General features: G+C 38.0%; 1 protein-coding gene across 6 annotated transcripts in view; it reads right to left on the reverse strand.

Moving 5' to 3' along the window:
- Positions 1 to 3,686: 3,686 nt before the first annotated feature.
- LOC112685480 (probable serine/threonine-protein kinase yakA) overlaps positions 3,687 to 16,500 on the reverse strand; it is a 42,052-nt gene continuing 29,238 nt past the window's right edge. For 4 of the 6 annotated variants that reach the window (XM_025557390.1, XM_025557391.1, XM_025557393.1 and 1 more), the window contains 6 exons: positions 15,600 to 15,784; positions 8,543 to 8,735; positions 8,230 to 8,427; positions 5,694 to 6,185; positions 5,300 to 5,618; positions 3,687 to 5,152 (listed from right to left, as the gene is read on the reverse strand). In XM_025557390.1, coding sequence (XP_025413175.1) covers positions 4,504 to 5,152; positions 5,300 to 5,618; positions 5,694 to 6,185; positions 8,230 to 8,427; positions 8,543 to 8,735; positions 15,600 to 15,784 — 2,036 coding nt within the window. In that variant the 3' untranslated portion in view covers positions 3,687 to 4,503. The remainder of the gene's footprint in view (positions 5,153 to 5,299; positions 5,619 to 5,693; positions 6,186 to 8,229; positions 8,428 to 8,542; positions 8,736 to 15,599; positions 15,785 to 16,500) is intronic. The other 2 variants (XM_025557394.1, XM_025557392.1) reach the window with 2 other exon arrangements.

Here is a 16,500-nt window from a genome sequence, read left to right on the forward strand (position 1 = left end):
ATAATAATAATAATAATAATAATAATAATAATAATAATAATAATAATGATAATAGTAATAGTAATAAAAATAATAATAATAAAAAAAAAAATTAAATACAATGATATAATATAATATTAACATCGAATATCTAGACAATCGTTTCCCAATAAATTTTTACAATGGTAATTATAATATATTACCTATTATACTTGAAATATAACAGTATATTTAAAATACATTTTTGTTTCAATTTGTCGATGACTTTTTTTATAATTTTTCTTTTTTTTTTTCGTTGAGCAACTTAATACAAATAATAAACATATTACCTTTCGGGGAACAGCATGTAAATTAGCGTTAAAATCGTAACTTACTAAAAAAAAAAAAAAAAAAAACATACCACACGAAAAAAACTGAACAGATATATGCGTATAACATAAACTTAACACCAAAAGGAACACAATAAATAAAAAAAAAAAAAAATAATAAAAATCAAATGTTTAAATTTAAAAACATAATTGATATCAGTGTAACAATAGAAACATATTAAATATTCGGTCTGTATGAGTATGTGTGTATGTGTGTAAAACTGAAAACCTTTTTCATTTTTATCGTATGTATGTCTATTATTATTATTATTATTAATAAACTGTAAGACTAAATATTTCAAACTACGTTTATAATGTATATTTCATTAAAATAAAAAAAAACACTGTCTAAATCCTGTTACTATAAAATACTGTTATTACTGTAATATTATTGAAAATGTAATATTGTGTATAGTAGTGAAAAATGTCATATTGTGTTGTAACTATTGTAACATAAAAATAGTCAGCAAAAAACGGAAAGCTAAATAATAACAATAAAACTGCGCCCTTGTAAATCATTAGTTGCAATATTGTTAAAGAGCTGATTAGCTAAAACGGCAAAACCAAAATTCAAATGGTTTCATCTTTAAAGATAAATGAAAAAACGGAAACGTATGCATAAACAAATAGCGGGTGAAAAACAAACAATAATAATGAAAATTACGGGTATTACAAATCAAGTCAAAACCATAGATGGAAATAATTTAATAAATAAAACGAGTACCTAATCTGTGTAGGAAGAAAAAAAGAGACTAACAAACGAAAGAAAAAAATAATAATAATAATAACGAAGGAAATCGTATTGTGCGTACTGCACGATATCCATCATCAATAAACAATAATAAAAATAATATGGTTAACTCGCTTAGTGATAATGTAATAATGAGGTATTATACAAAAACACAATCGAAAGGAGAGAAAAACTTAATAAAAAAAAAAAAATAATAATAATAATAAAAAACCATTGAACCGTTTAAATTATCGCAAACCGTATATTTGTATTGTTATCAATTATTGTTATATGATTATTATTATTATTGTAATGATTATTTCGTTTAAACGGACTAAAAGTATTCTACGAACTATTTTATTTTTTGTATTACACCTATGAACTAAATAATATCCAACGGATTAACTATAATTATCAATAGTAATTAAATAAATAAATAGGTAGACAAACAAAAGAAAAAAATACAGATTCGACGAATCTGCGCGTCTGGGTATATATATATATATATTTGTTTTATTTAATTTTTTATTTTTTTAATATTGTTATATTATTGTTGGTCCATTGCGCATCGGGACCCGCACCGGACGTGATCTCGACGGAGAAAATGACGACGCGGCCGCGACTCGAATACAGCGAATCGGCGAGTTTGAAATACATACGATTTACTATGTATATTCGATCTCGAGCAAGTCGTACGGACTTACCGATGGCTGAGAACGGTTTTTCGTGAACGATCACGGGGGCGAACTGCGCGAAGTCGTTACGCGCGTCGGACGACGGCCGGGCTGATCCGAATTCAGATGACTTAGAGATAGTGAAAACGTCGACAACATTTCGACCAGACTGCGATGATTTTTATTCGACTACTTTGCAATGGCTTGTGTGTGTGTGTGGCCGGAAACTTTCCGGTTTGGGCTATTGTACGATATACGTATATTTGTACATCGATAATGTATTATAACGATGTGCGTGGATTGCGCGACGACGCCGCGCAATGACATTCACTCGGACCTAATCCCTGAAATGTGTACTGAAATCGGCGAGAGAAATTATTATAATATCTGTGTGGAGCGTACGCGTACGTGCGCGTATTTGGGCTATTGATTACGTATATTACTATATTTTGCATGTGTATGTGTGTGTGTGTGTGTGTGTGTGTGTGTGTGTAATACGCGATTTGCTTAAGTCCGTCTCGCAAGCCGATTGCTTGAACTCGAACACGTATTACGTAGGAGAAATGGCGCAAAACTTGATGCACATTATTATTGCGTTCACGAACAGCAATCGCGTATTACGTGTTGTCTATGGAGCGTTATTGCGTATAACGTTTAACGTGTCATCCGTGTCAAATGGTACCGAAGGGATATAAAGAAACGCCTGTGTGTGTGTGTGTGTGTGTGTGTGTATGTTGTCCTAATCGTGTACTCGCGTACTGTCACACTACTATCGGGTTATTGTTGTGTATGTACATATACCGCAGCTCGTTCGTCTCGGAAAACTGAACGAAAAGAGAATGTGTATTTTTCTTTTATTTTATTGCACGAGATTGGTTTGATTGGCACGTTGACGGGTAAAAACAAAAAACGTAAAAAACGTAAAAAGAAATAAAAAGAAACAACAAAAAACGTTAATAAATGTAAGCGAATCATACAAAACTTTACGTCTCCTGTTCCTGTCTGAGAGGGTTGTTCGCGAATAAAGAGTAAAAGTGCACGTGTTGATATTATTGTACTGTTACGCGTGTACCGCGTGGTATGGTGAGAGAAGGAAAAACGATATTTCGGAAAGAAAAAATACGGTATGAGAACACGACAGCCGCTGTTTGTGCTTGCACGTTTCGTGTAAACTACACGTAAGTGTATATGATACCATAACATTGTTATGCGCGTGTGCTGTATACGGTCGTATAAGGGACGAGCACCTCCTGGTCGCGAACGCCGTACCGAAGGCAGGAAGGAAGTATTCGTTTTTTTACTGCTTTCGTATAGTTTCGTTTTTCGTGATAAGTGTTATTATATGTACAGGGCCTATACGGTTGGATTATTCAGAAGAGTTATATTAAGAGTAATATTTATATACTTTTTCATTGTATTTACAAATCGGTTAAGGAGAATATATGTTCATCTAATTGTATTGTTATTATTATTATTATATGTACAGGATTGCGCGCTCTGTCGTGTTTTCGTGAAAAACTTAATGTCAAGGAAGAGAAATGTGTAATTACTGTGAGAATATGATTTTAGAAATATGTATTTACAGGTTCGCCTCTCAACACAGTGTTCGATCGTTATTGAAGTTATGCGGAACATTTCAACGGGCACGGGACTGATAAGAGTTTGTTCGTGCATAGTCGTTGGCATGTTATTTTGGCGTAACTATCGTTTTTTTTTTTTTTTTTACTTTCTTTTCTAGATATTAAGTTCATGAGACAAGTTACTTAGAAAAAGGAAATCGTATACAAAACCATGATCGGTATATAACATGGATCTGTTGACAAGTGAAGTGATTGCGATAATTTTACTTGAAAATTAACAATTTTAACCGAATAAAATTAAATTGCAAAATCCCCTTAACGAAAATTAAAACAAAAATCAATAAAAATAACAGTAAAAATGGTTTGAATCTTTGTATAAGTAAACAATAATATTTCCGGTACCTAAATGTTTCTTTACTTAATATTATGTTAGTCAAATCTCTCGCAGAGCGATCCGTAAAAATAATTTTAATCAATTTAGATGCGTTAAGTTTTTTTTTTCTTTTTTACAACTCACGTAAAAAAAAACCATTAATATTATTTTCATAACTGTACAACAAAAATTTGCTAAACGACGATTTTAAAAATTGGTTAATATTTAAAATGGCAATTATACATTTATATTTATACACACATGTATTTATATATATATTATATAGGTATATGCTTATAGGTTTATTGGTAATATATACAGACTATTTACAGAAGCGATACACGACGTGGTCGCTGGCCCGTACTTAGCGTGTACGCGCGAGACGACCACGGACAAGTGTATCAGCGTGAGACATTTGTGTTGGTAAAAAATTAATTTTACCATTTTAATATTATACATGCATAAATTAACGTATATGTGTATCTAGTAATTAGTATAATAGTATATTTATAGCTATATGTAATAAATAAATAAATTAATATATATATATATATATATATATATATATTTATAATAATCGTGTGCGCGCGCAGCTGGTCCACCGTTGAACCGTTTTATGCGTGTACGGGATGATGAGGAGGATGAGAAGGTTATAGCGGTGATAGTAGACTGCAGATGACGACGGTATACCGTAATGTAATAATATTAGTAGTATTAGTGGTGGTAGTAACGGTGCAAGAGGCTGGTGGGACGAGTATGGGTGTATGAACGCCTGACCGTGTCAATAATAACTAAACCCTCATGGGTTGATGTGGCCCTGTTGGGTGTTACCGAAAGTGAAGCCCAACGCCCTGGGGTCGCCGCCGTGCAGCCGAAGCGCCTGTTCCAGCCGTTGCTCCTGGAGCCTAAGCGCCTCGGACAGGTCAGGCGACACCTGGCCCTGGTGGTGGTATGGGTTCTGTCCGTTCATCAGTTGTCCCTGCGCCATCGCGTTGTAGTTGATCGCCGCGTTCTGCTGCGACTGGAGCGCGGCGTTCTGTTGCTGCGCAGTCCCCGGCAGCCGATTCTGTTCGGCCGTTTGCTGCTGCTGCTGTTGCTGTTGCTGTTGCTGTTGCTGCTGCTGCTGTTGCTGCTGCTGCTGTTGCTGTTGCTGTTGCTGCTGCTGCTGTTGTTGCTGGCTCGATGAAGCGGCTACGGCCTGCGTGACGGCCAACCGAAGCGCTGCTTCGGCCTGTGACCTGAGTATGGCCTCTTGCATGCGCAACGTCGGTGAATTCTGATCGTGGTTGGACTGCTGATGGTGGTGCAGCATCGACTGATGGCCGGTTTGCTGGTGGTGGCTGCCCAGGCCGTCCACCATGGACGACATGGACGCTCGGACGGCCGCGTTCATGGCCATCTGGACTGCCGACTGCATCGAGTTCACCGACGAGTTTGAACCGGAACCGCTGTTGAGAAAAAAAAACCATCGACGGATCAATACAACGTTTTCTTCGGAACCCGCTATTTTTTCGCTGACGTATCAGTACCCGTGTCGGACTCAGACTCCAAAAACTTCCGCGGTCCGTCCCAAAAACGAATAAAAAGTAACGTACCTGGAAGTGGTGACCAACGGGTTCTGGTGCATGGCGTTCGACTGGGTGATGCGCATGGCTGCGGCCGCGAGATTGGCCGCGGCCGCTTGCACCACGGACGCGGGAGTCGGGGGAGCTGACCGCGGCGAGTGCGAAGGTGACGGTGGGTTCTGTTGCTGCTGCTGTTGCTGCTGTTGCTGTTGCTGCTGCTGTTGCTGCGCCTGCGTAACGGCCGCGTGCGCCTGCTGCTGGCTCATGAACAACGCCGCGGCTCTCTGCAGGTCGTTGGCGTTGTACTGCGGTTGCTGGTTCATATACTGGTGTCCACCGTTACCGCCGACTGCGTTACGCGAGGACACGTGCGTTAGCGACGTAATTATTATTCTTATTTATATGAATCTATGTGTCTACTCACTCATGCCTCCGGTTCTGGCCGCCATTAGCTCAGCCAACTTAATGGCCGTCGGGTTGTTGTTGTTGTTGTTGTTGTTGTTCGTGGTCGTATTGTTATTGTTGTGATGCAACACCAACGGGATCTGGTTGTCGGCCGGTGACACGGATAGACGACCACCTGTGGGAACGACTACGTTACCGCCGCCACCGGCTGCCGCAGCGGCGGCCGCAGCCGCGGCCACCGCGGCGACAACTGAGTTGTTCGGACCAGTACCCACGGAACCGGTGATGGAACCGCCTCCGCTGGGACCGTCCACTTCGCCGTTGTTGGACGAAGACGAGTCCGAGTGGACGGAATGCGGCGAAGCAGGACCACCCATGCTGTTGGTGGCCGTTACGGCGGCCAAGAAGTTCTCGCGTTCCCTGCGCTCTGCGGCGGCTCGGCTCAGCACATACTGCGCGGCAAACTGATGTTTGGGATCCATACGCATATGTTCCATGTGCGTTAGAAGACCTACGGATATGAACAACAGTTGTATAACATGTAATAATGTATTACGCGCGCGCAGTCGGTATTCTGTTGAGTTTAAAAGTGTAACATTTGTAATTTTATAGTAAACTGATTTGTAAAAATATTACAAATGTACGCCCAGGTTAGACCGGGTTCTGGATTGTAGTAGTCACCTTTAGAATCCACACGTACGTGTTGTCAATTGACAATAACGTGTTCATCGAATATTTTATTATGAAAAACGAAATATAAAAACACTCTAGGATTACAGGGGTTCGGTTTGTGATTGTTACTACGATTATTGACCCCAATTGTTTTCTTATCGATATTACCCCATATGAAATATTACTAAATAATCACTATGACTTAAATCTTGATTATTCGACGAAAAAAAGTTGTTCTTTATGGCGTTTTCTTCGTGTGCAAACCGTTAAAAAACAATGTCTTTTATACAAAGTTACTTGTATCATACAAATCTAGTTTCGATAAACGTCCCTTTGTAATTTTTCACATAAATATGTTCTCCTCATGTGTAATATCATGAAACATAATAAATTGATAATAAAACAAAGTGACGTTTCATGAATTTTTTTTACCGCATAATTAATAAGACTTAAAACCGAGCAAACCATGATATTTACTATTAATCATTAGTTTTTAACATAAATGTACATTAAATTTTACTAATATGCGCCTAATAACCAGCGCACTGGAGTCATCCCATAAATTGACTGTCATCGATTTATTATTTCATTTACGTTTTAGCAGGTGATCTTTTCTGTCTTTGTTAGTTATAGTCACGATATTTATACGAACTATACCGTAAATTAGACATTATCGTGAATATAACATGTGGTGAAAATATAGTAATGGAGTGTTCAAACGGGCATGTACCAGTTGCCCTCACATGTTAATATATACATGATTACAATATATAGCCTGTAAAATAGGGGAGGTAAATATACAAATTATAATTAAAATTATTTATAAAAATAATGTAAGATAGTGTAAAATGATAAAATCAAATTTTGATATTTGCAATTATATATGATATTGTATTTTGTAATAAATAATAAATAAAATATATTATACAAATAGTATGGATAAAATGAAAATTGTAATAATTGAATAATAACCTTCTACTAGGTGCAAAACCAGGATTTTACAAAAACGTAAATTTAGACGCGTCTAAGTGGATAGCCGATTTATAACGATATTAACGACAATTATATTACGTTTTATCGGAATACACTAGTTATTATCATTTATTAAACCTATCTTTATTAGTAGTTTTTTTTTGTTAGACATTATTATATGATACGATGCATACCTATATATATATATATGCTTTGATAGGTACATTTTAGTAGACGAAAAGCACTGACGTTGTTAACACGATGGAAAATATTACGTGAGTGTATAGTGAAAAGGGCAATGTTTTGTTAGTTTTAAATAATTATACTTTTTAATTTTAATTATTATTTTATTAACTTTTTCATATTATATGATGTGTACTACGATTTATTATGAATTTTTTATTTCTATCGTTATAATTTTCATTTTATCCATACTATTTGTATAATATATTATATTTATTATTTATTATAAAATACAATATCATATATAATTGCAAATATCAAAATTTGATTTTATCATTTTATACTATTTTACATTATTTTTATAAATAATTTTATTTATTATTTGTATATTTTCCTCCCCTATTTTACAGGCTATATATTGTAATCGTGTATATATTAACATGTGAGGGCAACTGGTATATTTTAAAAATCCCGATAACAGCCGTTGGGGGCACCTGGTCAACACCCGTTCAAACAAAGACCGTTTATTCGGTCATAGTGGAATTTTAATTCGATTATTGATTGAACTCGTACACACGTTTTGTCGAGATCGAAAAATATTATTTAAACCTCATAATTCGGTATGCGTACGATGTCGTGTTCAAAAATTAATGTACGCGAATGCCGCAATAAATATTGGTGTATACGCGTAATCCACGTTTTGCGGTTCAACGGAAAAGCGCGCTTACCCGACTCGTGGGTGAACACGGCTTGGCAAACGGAACACGGCCACATCCTGAGTTGGGCGTATTGCGCCGTTTCCGGGTGGCACGCCAAATGTTTTCGTAGACTGCCCTCGTTCACGTAATGTTTACCGCACACCGGACACGGGTGGTTGGCCGTCCGGCGTTTGGCCATGTATGGGCCGGTGCCGATATCGGTGTAGCCTGCAACGGTTAAAGGGGTTAAAATCCAAACGCTGCGAAGCGGACGACGGTTTTTTTTTTTTTGTAAACGAGATTGCGCGGCGGAGGAAACGAATCAAAGAAAAACCGCACTCACTTTGGACAACGGCTTGCGACACGGTGGTCGGGTCGTTGTGGTGGACTTTCATGTGCTCGACCAGCGATTCGCTACCCAAGAACAGTTTGTGACAAAGCGGGCAAGACGTGGTGCTCGCGCCGCCCATCAACGCGGCGTGCTGTTGGAGCACGTCCATGCGGAGCTCGGCTTCCTGAAAATAAAAAAAATGTTCCTGAAAATAACAATAAAAACACGTCAGGTATAACCAGTAATCAGTGAGACCGGAAGTACGCGCGTGTTCCGAGACCATTGTTGGCGGGGGAGACGTACACCGCCTATACGGCACCGCCATTGCACGACGTGCTGTTCGTTTCGCGTGAAGAAACACAACACCCCGTCGTGATCGTCCCTTTGAGCGACACAAGTACAATAACGGTACAGGCCATTTGTTGCCGTCGATATGGCCATTTTGATAAAATTCCATTTCGTTCGTTACGCGTACACGCAAAAAAAAAAAAAAAAAATCAACCGCCAACCGGTTGTTGGGTGAACTTCAATTTGGATTTCGTTGTAAAACGTCTACAAAATGTCGCGTGGTAAATTTTTTAAGGATTTCTATTGTAAATTTAAATCGTTTTAATAATTCGTAATGACCAGTTCATCCCACCGTAAGCTTAGCTTTAGCAGATGTTATGTATTACTTAATTTAAAATATTTACTGTTAAATATAAAAAAAAATATATAAAAAAATTTATACATATAAACGATACGAATATACGAGATCTGACCGTAGTGGCATCGTCACCCCAAAACAGTATGTCGAAAATGTAAAATTTACGGTGCACGTCCGGGCGACGCCGATCTCGGATTTATCGTCGTACGCGTGCACTACGAAATTTACTGACCGGAGTTTATTGCCGGGCACAACACAATAATAATACGATATTGTGTAATCGTTGTCGTTATTATTTTTTTATATACGCACTGCGTACCGTTCATATGTATACTATGTGCGGGTACCATGTGCGCGATTAAAAATCATCCGAGAACGACACTGCGTACGGTTATTGCATAACGTGTACGAGTGCACATTACATGGTGTATAAATTCTGGCTGCGGGAAATATCGGCGCCTGGGGAGATGTGTCCGAGCAAAAAGTATAATCCGTGAACGGGGAAGGCGGGACAGAGGGTGGTGACGACGAGTTAAGAGGATAGCAATAAAACAAACGTAATTTTAATTTTTAAAAGCCTTTCCGACTACTTGCGGCCCGGTGACTTTTATTAAAAGTCCGTCTGCGGCGACCAAGAAGCGAAAATTTACATTTTTATTAAATATTTTATAAAGAAAGTATAATTTATCGGTCTGAGTGTTCTCGAAAAAGTAAGCGCTCTCCCGGTTTCGAGTCACCGTTAATAATTACTAGTGGTTTTTGCACGTGATTTGTATACAGCTTTCGTTACTGCAACTACGTATACCTACTCCGCTGCTATCCAGTCTTCGAGCACAAAACTTACTTTCATCGTATTAGCTTCGACGTTATCTAACGGTGCTTTATCACATTTTATCCCCGCGATACTATTTCAACATCATTATATTTTTTTTTTTTTGAAAACCGTTACGAAAATTAAATTCATAAACCGTTTCGTTTATATAAGGATTTTAACAGAACATAAAACTTCAGCAGGTATATTTATTATTATTCGCATCAACAATTGTTTCGAAGTTCTTACTACTAATCAACCGTTGACAAATAATTTGAATATTTAATGTTGTTTAGTTATTTTTATACGAGAAACCATAGCGCCACGTAAGTACACATTTACTGAATGGGAACGAAAAATGTCATTATTAAACATTAAATTCACCGTGACCATTACCATTTCCAATATAAACTTAACATTAATGCCGAATACTTTTACTTTTGCGTAAATGATTCATATACCTTTATTGCACAGAACTAATATTTTCTTCATGAATTTTATCGTTTCGTACACGTCAGCTACGTGGTGAATTAAATTATTTATAATAAACGACATACCGAATACTTGCAATCGTATAATTTACTAGAATATATACAAATATTATTAAATATTTATTTTACTATCACGCTACTTATAGACCGAGCCGTTTTAAATAATCTATTCGTGAAAAGTGAAAATTTGGTTCAAATTGAAAAGTAATTTAATTAAATATTAAAAATAAAATTACTACCGGGAAGAGAAGCGAGAAGAATATGCAATTATAATCCCTTGTTTCGCGAAAAACTACTTAAAAAAAATCATTATACTATATGTCTGTAAACAGCGTTTGCAGTGAAAGAAAGGATTATGTAATAATACGAGGGTGATGACTACGATGAAATTGGAAAAATTAATGGAATTCCAGTGCGTATAATAAAATAATAAGCAACATTGACCGTTCGGAGAGAAAAATATACTATAAATGTACTATACAAGAGTGGCGCAGTTGGTGCGCGCAATTAATAATATTCGTACAACGAATTACGAACGGATTGTCGTGTCATCGTGTAACAACACATAGACAATAATTGCAAGACGTTCACACGTAGCGGCGGCGATTGTTCGTGAATAATTAGGGAGGAAAGGACCACGGAGATGAGATCGGTTCGAATGTTTGGTCTTGCGACATTTCTATATTCGTATGCACTGGTAGGGCTAGACGATTAGGATTCGTACCGGTAAACGCGTGCCCGTCGCAGAACAATCACTACCTACTCGTCCCTCGCGACCCTTGACCGTCAGACCGGATCCGTCCCTGCGGCACGTAACGCAACAACAGCAGCAACACGGCGGGAGGGGGTTGCGTGGCAGAAAAATGCGGTTAAACTTTCCACGGTTTTTCGTGGCCGGCCGGTACCTCTTGCACGTCCATTTACGGAAAGTGGTCTCGACCGCTGTGCGCCGGCCGCGCAAAATTTATGGCCTCTCTCGTACGGAACATCACGTGCTCCTCCACCGTGTATCGTGCGACGGGCGTAGGTACTCGCGGCAACCCCCTGCCCCCCCAGTCCCGTCACCTATCTGCCGCCGACGCTTCCTCTCCACTCATCGTCCCATACCCTGTCGAGCGCCGGTCGTCGGTACATCGGCGGTGTCCGGCCGCTCGTGTTCGGACGGGAAAATAATGAACCGATCTGCCATTAAAAACGTTCAACAGAGAAATAAATAAAACCGCGCGACGCGTGTGCCGCGCGGGGTAAGAAAACGAAAACGCGACCGCGCGCGCGCCGGATATCGATCTTACGCGCATAACGTTTATTATGTATTGCCCCGCGGACAGACGCCGTTAAACGGTTATTGTTGTTCGGTCGTTCGATTTTTTTTTTCCATTCCCCCCCCCCCCTTTTCTACCCCGTACATCCGAACCGATTCGAAGCTGATCGCGTCCCGGGCGAAATACGAGCGCGGGCCGTGCGTCACACGAAGGCGCGACTTGTGCAACGTCCTAACGCGCGCGTGCGCCGCGCGCGACATCAATCGGAGTCCGTCGAATGACCGCGTTCAATAGGCATGCCGCACGGGTTAAATATTATTGCTCTTTTGTTGGGTCCGCCAACCATTGTCGTATTAATCCGACGGGCGGTAATCTATTACCGTTTACCGGCCGTTTTAATTTGGCCCGATAACCGCGTGTTTTGTGAAAAGAATACCAGCGGACTGTTTCGATTTCGTACGAACACGAGTTGATAAAGAAAAAAACCTGAACAGCAATTCGTGGTCGTTTGTTTTTAGTACGCGAGTACTTTCCGATCTTAATAACAATTATTACACACGCGTATGTACAGTAATTCCGTTGTAAGTGCATTCAATCAAACGACGAGACAACGTGTAATTACCTCCGACACTTGCATTATATTCAATGTGTCGTGTGTACCGTGCGCGCGTGTGTACGTACAAACTGTTTCAACACCTGCTGCGCGGGATGCACCGTGGCGAGCATATCGCATATAATTGTACGTGCATCCGAGAGAAATAAAAAAAAACCTCTCGTCGGTCGGGATGCATAAGAAATTAAAATAATTGTTTAGTGACAGGGGGGAAAAAAAACAAAAATGTAACCGTATAAAGGATTAAAAAAAAGTGCTTGGAAAAATAAATAACACGCCCACGTTCGGGTGAAAGAAAAAACCGAATAAACACCTGTATACTCGGAAATCAACAATCACTTTTTATTTATTTTTTTAGTTTCGATAAAAATCAACAGAAACATTCTTTCGTTTTGTTTTCGACAAGCGTTAATTTATTCCTGCGTCGAAAAATTAATCATCCAGCGTAAGATATGTAAATCGGTTCACCTGCTCGTATAAACGCCCCGGGAACCGTCATGATCTTAAGATTTACGAAAAGTTTGTATGTATAGTTAGATGTATGAAACATACATTACGTCATAAAAAAAAGATCTGTTGTCTAATTTTTGTGTTTTTATTTTATAATTTTCATTTTATTTACACGCGGAAGGGTCAAAACAGAAGTATGTTCATAAAAGGATGAACACAAGAAGGGTCAATAACGAAATACTCTTAATACCCTTTTCACATTTTTAATGAATATCGTCGGATAGTATACAGTGTTCTTTTTTTTATTACGTCATATTATTTTTATTCAACCCTTTTCATTCTAATTTACATTCGCGTTACACTTCACTGGATTTTTGCCCTATTAAACATTAAAAAATGATAAAAAAAATATAATTATAGGTGTATACATGCGAAACGAGAAAAAAAATCAAGTGCGGTCTAAACAAACCACGCTTTTGAGAAACAACCGATTTTTTTTTTTATACGGATATTGTATTGAAGTATCTTTGGTGGTAAATCAAAATATAATTGTACAAAATTCCATTGCAATGGCAACGCCAAGTTTAATGACCCGAGAGCGTGTTTATGGATGTTTCTATTTTTATGGATCGGTCACTTGGCGAATATAATGCAGAAATTCAATTTATACACCAACTCGCAGAAAAGTGTTTCGTGTCACGGCTGCAATTGAATAAACACAATCAAAACCGTATATTCATTTGAAAATTAATTTATACATATATTTATATGATAACAATACGCACGAGTCTTTTTATGGAATAAAAATAAAACATAAGGCAATAAACACTTTGGTTAGATCAAACATGACAATAAAAAAAGAAAAAAGAAGTGGAACGTTTTAAAATACGAAAACTTTTTACCCCATCGCGTTAAATGTTTTACCCTTTCGCTCGAAAATAAAGTTTGAAGCATAAATTAACAATAAATAATAATCAACGATCGTAAATGAAAGGTACCTTGTCTAAAGTTTTAAAAAAAACATGAAATGTCATCCTAATCGTATAAGTACTAAAAATTATGACTCGATCATTTTTCAAAACTTATTTTTATATGAAAATAATGTTAATTTGTTTTATGGTTTTTATGAGCTCGAATCTGAAATGTAAGGAAAACGTGTTCTTATTAAAAATTCTAATATCTTGTGTTTTCAAACGGTTCCTAACAGTAATAACCACTCTATTGAAATAATTATTAATGCAATTTGGCACACATTCTGTGCAATTGCGTATAAAATAATAATACACTGAAGAAGTTTTTTTTTGTATTTCGTGACACATACTTTTGGGTCCAATATTATACATGGCCGAGTAGAAAATCAAAATATCGTACATATACAAAGATACAAAATAACGTTTTCAAAAATAATGTATATAATGTATAAATATTAATGATATGAATCGAATATCGATAAACAGTGTTGAAAATAATAAATAATATAATCGAGGGTTAAGTTAAATTGTACATTGTTGTATACTTTAATATTAAAAAAGAAAAAAAAATGCTTTTCTAAAGTCAGTTTCAAGACGACGATACCGACGGTGGCAACAGCAGTGGCGGCAGAACGAGAGGGATCGAAAGAGAAATAAAGTCCATTTTTCGCAGTTTTAATTACAGCAGTGAAAATCGTAATGTGGCAGATTTGAAGAAATAACAAAATTAACTAAAAATATAAGATGTCCGTAAGAATTAAATCCTTTTCGCCTGCTTTTTCCCATTAACTTTTCAAATAAGCCACCGGGTTGTCGCTATATTTCATTGGCCGCTCGGCACTATCCGCTGTTCTACACACCCTCGTCACCCGATCGAATGTATATAATATGGTACGCACCCGTGTAATGCAATCTTGATGACAATGACGACTATATACATTATATATGTGTGTATATATGCATGTATATAGGAGTACGTAGTAAATTATATAAAATTCTATAACGAGAAAATATTATTGCAGCGGTCGTTATCGTGACAAAGCGATTAAAATGTACGTCTGAATATTTGCTGCCGCATATAATAATATATTATACCGCAATGTACACATTGTAGCATGAATTCACCACGTGAGCGAGAGAAAAAAAAAATAGTACTATCGAAGAAAAATCACACTAACCTACATCTATCTACTCGACGTAGCATTAGTTATAATTGAATTTCATCTCCGTTGCTATTTGTATCCTCACGAACAGAAATTATTGCACTCGCACACACGTACACGCCATCGGCTATGACGTCATAGGTTACGACGACGATGACGACGACACAGCGAAGGTCATCGTTATCACCGACGACGTCGAGGGATAAAATAACATACCGGTGAAAATCCTCTTAACCCCAAAACTGGGTCAATGTCGTCCGCCTTCACCACCACCACCACCACCACCACTACCTTCGTCGTCACCGCGGTACTTATACTTGTGCGTAACTTTTTCGAACGTTTCGATCGGCTATCGTAGCATTTGGTAAGCGACGGTTCGATTAAACCGACAAAATATTGTATGCGTAATTTATAGTAACGTAATTTCGTAACAATACAATAATAATGAAATAAAAAAACGTGATCACGGAACATATTTTTTAATAAACCTTCGACACCTGCTAGAAAACCTATATATTATTACTGCTACCTGTTTCGAAGTGGCGGTGCATTACCTATACACCGCATCGATAATATATGCCTACGCACACGTAACACGTGCGCCCTGTTCGACAGAAATAATAATAATAATAATAATAATAATATTAATAATCGCGTCTCACCTTAGCCGTGTGGGTGCGCAGACTTGACTCGGTAGCGAAACCCTTGCCGCAGATGGTGCAGTGAAACGGCCGGTTTTTGGCTCTCTCTACTTGGGCGTCGTGGTTTCGGAGATGTTGCTGCAGGTTGGACAGCTGTATGAAAGCTCGTCCGCACTCGGCCAAATGGCATCTGTATGGCCGTTCTCCTGTAAACAATAATAAAACCAATAAATAAATAAATATAAATACCATACGAACGTATAAGTACGTCGCGTAATATATAGGTAGGTACGTTGCAGCAGCAGCAGTAACGACGGCAATAATACAAGAATAATAGTATAAATGTGTTGGAAGAAAACAAAAACGAATAGAAAAATAATAATAATAAAAAAAAAAAAAATGCCACCATAACCGGTTATGTGCGCGTATATAGGAGCAGAGGCCGTTTCATATGCAAATACACGTTTATAGTTGCGACGTACCAGTGTAACGTGTAACCCGCGTGGCGTCTATACGCGAGTGTGTGTACTGTGCCGTGTACTAACCGGTGCAACGATAAATGTGGTCCTTTGCGGAAGGAAGAGCCGCTATTGTTTTAACGCGTTCGCGCAATGTCATCGGACTATTTTTTTCCCCTGTAGCAGTCGTATTCGTTATTATTCTATTTTTTTTTTCTTCCCTTTTTTCGTTTTTAACGCAGTTCCTAACCCGCCGTGAGTGATACGCTCACCACTACCTTGAGAACGAACGCGTACATCCAATTAGATATTCTTTTGTTACTTTTTTTGCCGACACGTTATGGTAATTTTACCCGGATATGTGCGTTTTTTTCGCTAACAAATATAGTGATTCCCCTTTCGTCTTAACCCTTTTTGTTACTGCAGCCTGCAACGCGATCCCCGCGGTTGCTTTTGTTTTAACG

The sequence above is a fragment of the Sipha flava genome, unplaced genomic scaffold (assembly GCF_003268045.1).
Source record: "Sipha flava isolate LNK unplaced genomic scaffold, YSA_version1 277_pilon_pilon, whole genome shotgun sequence".
In the NCBI taxonomy this organism is placed as follows: Eukaryota; Metazoa; Arthropoda; class Insecta; order Hemiptera; family Aphididae; genus Sipha; species Sipha flava.